The 4,423-nt window shown below is 39.9% G+C and overlaps 1 protein-coding gene across 1 annotated transcript in view; it reads left to right on the top strand.

Annotated features, from left to right (window-relative positions):
• LOC137659772 (protein FAM200C-like) overlaps positions 1 to 3,383 on the top strand; it is a 34,517-nt gene extending 31,134 nt beyond the window's left edge. Inside the window, exons 6-7 of the mRNA XM_068394574.1 lie at positions 433 to 440; positions 1,594 to 3,383. Of these exons, the coding sequence (XP_068250675.1) occupies positions 433 to 440; positions 1,594 to 3,383 (1,798 nt within the window). The remainder of the gene's footprint in view (positions 1 to 432; positions 441 to 1,593) is intronic.
• The last annotated feature ends 1,040 nt before the right edge of the window (positions 3,384 to 4,423 follow it).

Below are 4,423 nucleotides of genomic sequence, written 5' to 3'. Positions count from 1 at the left end.
TGAGAACAGAGGAGAATCTGTAAAGAACAGGCCAGGCTATTCGGAGTGTGTAGGTAAAGGGGAAGTGACCTGCAACCAGAGAGAAGGATCCAATGTAGTACTGTCTGGCCTTTCAAAGGACCCCATGACTCTCTAGTGCAGCGTTTCCCAACCTGGGGTGCTAGCACCCCCTGGGGGTACTGAAATCAATTATTGGGGGTGCTGGGAAGCGATACACACACGACGTTAAAATATCACTTCCTAGCAAGGCGTGACCAGTTCTGCAGTACACGTTCGGTACTTGTTTGTATCTGATATGAGAGCGGCGAGACTGTGGGACTAGTAACAGCCAGAGAGTAGCACTGTAGTTGTTCAGTAGCAGTGTAACAGAGCAGTACAGCTCCTACATATTTGAGTTTTGTCGCCATATCTAAGACTATCTTTTATTTCCAGTAATACTGGTAAGTCCATTGGAAAGTATACTCTCTCTCTCTCTCTCTCTCTCTCTCTCTCTCTCTCTCTCTCTCTCTCTCTCTCTCTCTCTCTCTCTCTCTCTCTCTCCAATGTGTCGCTTCATATAATTATCTGTAAAAGAAGTGATGACGTTTTTCAATACTAAAGTATTGAAAGACTAAAATCTTGGAACCCTGGTATCGAAGGCGAGTGGCTTCGTAGCGCTTGGGTAGGCTATGTTTTGAATCAGTGTGCATGTTGTCATTTCGCTTAGTATTTTTCTTGAATTAGATATATTACAGTTATCTGGTTGTTTTATGTTGATTCTTTATCTGAAATTAATTGTCGACCTTTTCCGTGATAGTTTCTGGTCAAAAGTAAGAAGTATAAGTGTGCAAGAATTGAATAATAATAATAAGAGAATTTAGCCATCAGTATGTAGGTACACACACACACACGTTTATTCTTTACAAGTTTTCCATGTATACACACATTTGGAACATACACACCACATGCAGGGTTTCAACTTTAGCTAAAAATACCTTAAAATTGAGTAATCAGATTTCCTTTCACTAGTTTAGGCCAATAAGCAGTCTCTTTTAGAGTTGCCATATCTGAACAGACAAAATACCGGACGGTTCCCTCTTGAACACCCCCCCCCCCCACCTTCCAGAGTGGTAAAAAAATGCAGTTTGTAAGAGCTACTACTATATGTGTGGTCCCCTCGGGCCATGATTTTGACACCTAAATCCAGGACATGTCTGAGAAAATCAGGACATATGGCAACCCTAAACCCTATTTCCAACATTTTTTTTTTCATAGAAACTTGCTGCTTTCTTCTTGTCAAATATATATTTTGTACTCTGCTTTCCTTTCTCCCATATCTTCTTATTTCTCCTCCCGCAACCCCATCTAATACTATACCCCTCCCAAACCCGCCACCCATAGTGAAATCGATATAATTATAGAAAGATGGGGAAGCTATGCTCTATTTTTTTTTAATTAGATTACCGTTGGGAGGGCAGTAGTAGTGGAGAGGCTAACTGTTAATAGCATTATGTTTTGATGATAATCTGAGTCTGTTTCTTTATTTCTTAATGTCATTTATAAAAGTTTCATTGTTGCTTTTTTGCTAGAATCCTTCTCTTCATTCATTTGCAGGTTTATGTGAATCTGCCATGCCGAAGACACGCAAATGGAGTGATGAATATGTCAAATATGGTTTCACTGCATTCCTGGACGATAAGGGAGGACCAGACCGGGCACAGTGTATGACTTGCCATTTTATCATTTGCAACTCAAATTTGAAGCCTGCTAGACTCCGAGACCACCAGTTGAAGCATCCAACCACAGAACATGAACAGTCTCTCGAGGCCTTGCAGGCGAAGAGGGCTAGATATGAAAAGAAAGGTACACTACCCCAACTTGGATTCAAGCCAGTGCAAAAACCCCTTCTACAAGCTTCATATGAAGTGGCATACCAGTGCATTAGGGCCAAGGCTTCGCATTCGGCTCCAGAAAATTGGATTAAGCCATGCACCATTCGGATGGTTGAGTTAATTTTGGGAACAGAGGCAGCCAAGAAGATGAAGGATGTGCTTTTGTCCAATAAAGTCATTGGAGGAAGAGTTGAAGATATGAGTTGTGACATTTTGGACCAAATTGTAGAGGAGATTCAAGCAAGTCCTACCCGCATTAGTCTGCAGTTGGATGAAGCAACTGATGTTTCCAACCAAAGTCAACTGATTGTGTATACCCATTACATCAAAGATGGTGAGATTAAAGATGAATTCCTCTTCTGTTTGGCTTTGCAGACAACGACTAAAGCAGCAGATGTATTCCGACTCTTGGACGAATTCTTTCAGAAGCATCAGATCAAGTGGGAGAAGGTAGGATCAGTCTGCACAGATGGTGCCCCAGCCATGCTGGGGAATAAGTCTGGCTTTGCTGCTCTAGTGAAGGAGAGGGTACCAGATATCATTACGAAGCACTGTGTACTCCATCGCCATGCTTTGGTGGTAAAGACATTGCCATCTCATTTCAAAGAAGTTCTGTCCGTCTGTGTTAAAGTTGTCAATTACATCCGGGGACGTGCTTTAAACCACAGAGTGTTCAAGTTATTTTGTGAGGAGATGGGAAGTGAACATCAGGTGCTTCTCTTCCACACTGAAGTGCGATGGCTCTCCCGCGGAAAAATGCTGGCACGTATTGCAGAGCTCGCTGATGAGATTGCAATATTTCTCCGAGAGTATCAGAGTGATTTTGCTGAAAATTTTGAGGACGAAATTTACATTCTCTCCCTCTCCTACCTGGCAGACATTTTCGGTCATCTGAATGATCTCAACTTGTCCATGCAAGGCATGTTTGCTAATAACATTGATTGTACAGAGAAGGTAGAAGCCTCCAAGAAGAAAATATCACTGTGGAAGCGTCGAATCCAGGGAGGAAATGTGGGAAGCTTTCCTATCCTGGATGAAAAACATGGAGACAAGACAATCCAGCCAATGCTTGTAGAAAATATTGTTGCCCACCTTTCACTCCTAGAGACCACTATGGCACAATACTTTCCCATGGATCATTCATTTCCAGAATGGATACAGCAGCCCTTCTTGGCAGATATGGATGATGATGATAACCTAAAGGAGGAGCTTATTGATCTGCAGGTGAACCAGGGTTGTCAAACAAAATTTCGCACACTACCGCTGTCAGGTTTCTGGTGTGATCAGTTGGTAGCATACCCCGGATTAGCAAAGGCAGCGCTGGAAATGATCATCCCATTTCCAACTACCTACCTCTGTGAAAAGGCTTTTTCCACCATGCTCCAAATCAAAACAACTGCCCGGAACCGACTTCAAATTGGGTTGCTTCATGATATGAGGGTGGCTCTGGCCAACACAAAGCCTAGAATTGAGAAACTAGTTGCATATAAGCAACAGCAAAAATCACATTGATGTATGTACAGTATGATTGATTACCCAGTTGTACATATTTAAATCCATGCAATTTAATTTTATATAATTTTTTTTTTATTTCTTTTATAAACAATATTGGTATTTTGTGTTAGTTTTAAGGAATGAACAAAATAAAATTGATCAAGCAGTACACTTCACATTCCTTTATCATTCTAGTTACCTAGTAATAAGATATTAATGATTAAGATAATTAGGGGGTGCTGGACTGCTTAGACATGACAACAGGGGGTGCTAGGGTTGGAAAAGGTTGGGAAACACTGCTCTAGTGGTAGTATCTCAATAAATGGCTGGTGCCCTGGCCAACCTACTACCTACAGGACACAGATAAATGAAAAACATGGATACTTTTACAAACTGAGGTAGAGGATATACTAACAATATGTAAGAAAGTAAGAAAAATAAATGGACTTTGGCAGGACATATAATAAGAATGACAGGTAATACAAATGACAGAATGGTCTCTATAGATTGGAAAAGAAGTTGGGGATATTGGGAAGGCGATGGATTGAAAAACTAAGAAAGTTTGCTGTTATGGACAAGCATAAGAAGACCACAAACAGACAAGCGGAAGGACACGTCTGAGTACTTTGTCCTTCAGTGGACTAGTAATGGCTGATATATATATATATATATATATATATATATATATATATATATATATATATATATATATATATATATATATATATATATATATATATATATATATATATATTCATTCTTTTTTAGTTCATTGTAGGGCACAGGCCTGAGACATGTTATTACATACACGAGAACTTGGATCAATCTCGAAATCCAGCCACCTCTTCATTAGTAAATGTCCTTATCGTCAACTAAATTATATTGGATTTCATAAGAAATCTTATAAGAACTCGTTTGAATAGACAGACAGACATACAAGCAGAAAGACACATAGAAAAGTGACAGAGTCAAGTTGAAACATGACCTTTTTTCAAAGGTTCAATGGTGGAGATAAACAGACTTTTAACGACCATCAGCACCATACTTTACTTCAATTA

The sequence above is a fragment of the Palaemon carinicauda genome, chromosome 20, assembly GCF_036898095.1.
Source record: "Palaemon carinicauda isolate YSFRI2023 chromosome 20, ASM3689809v2, whole genome shotgun sequence".
Classification (NCBI taxonomy): Eukaryota; Metazoa; Arthropoda; class Malacostraca; order Decapoda; family Palaemonidae; genus Palaemon; species Palaemon carinicauda.
Note: the sequence above shows the minus strand (reverse complement) of the source record. Positions and strands in the feature narration are given on the sequence as shown.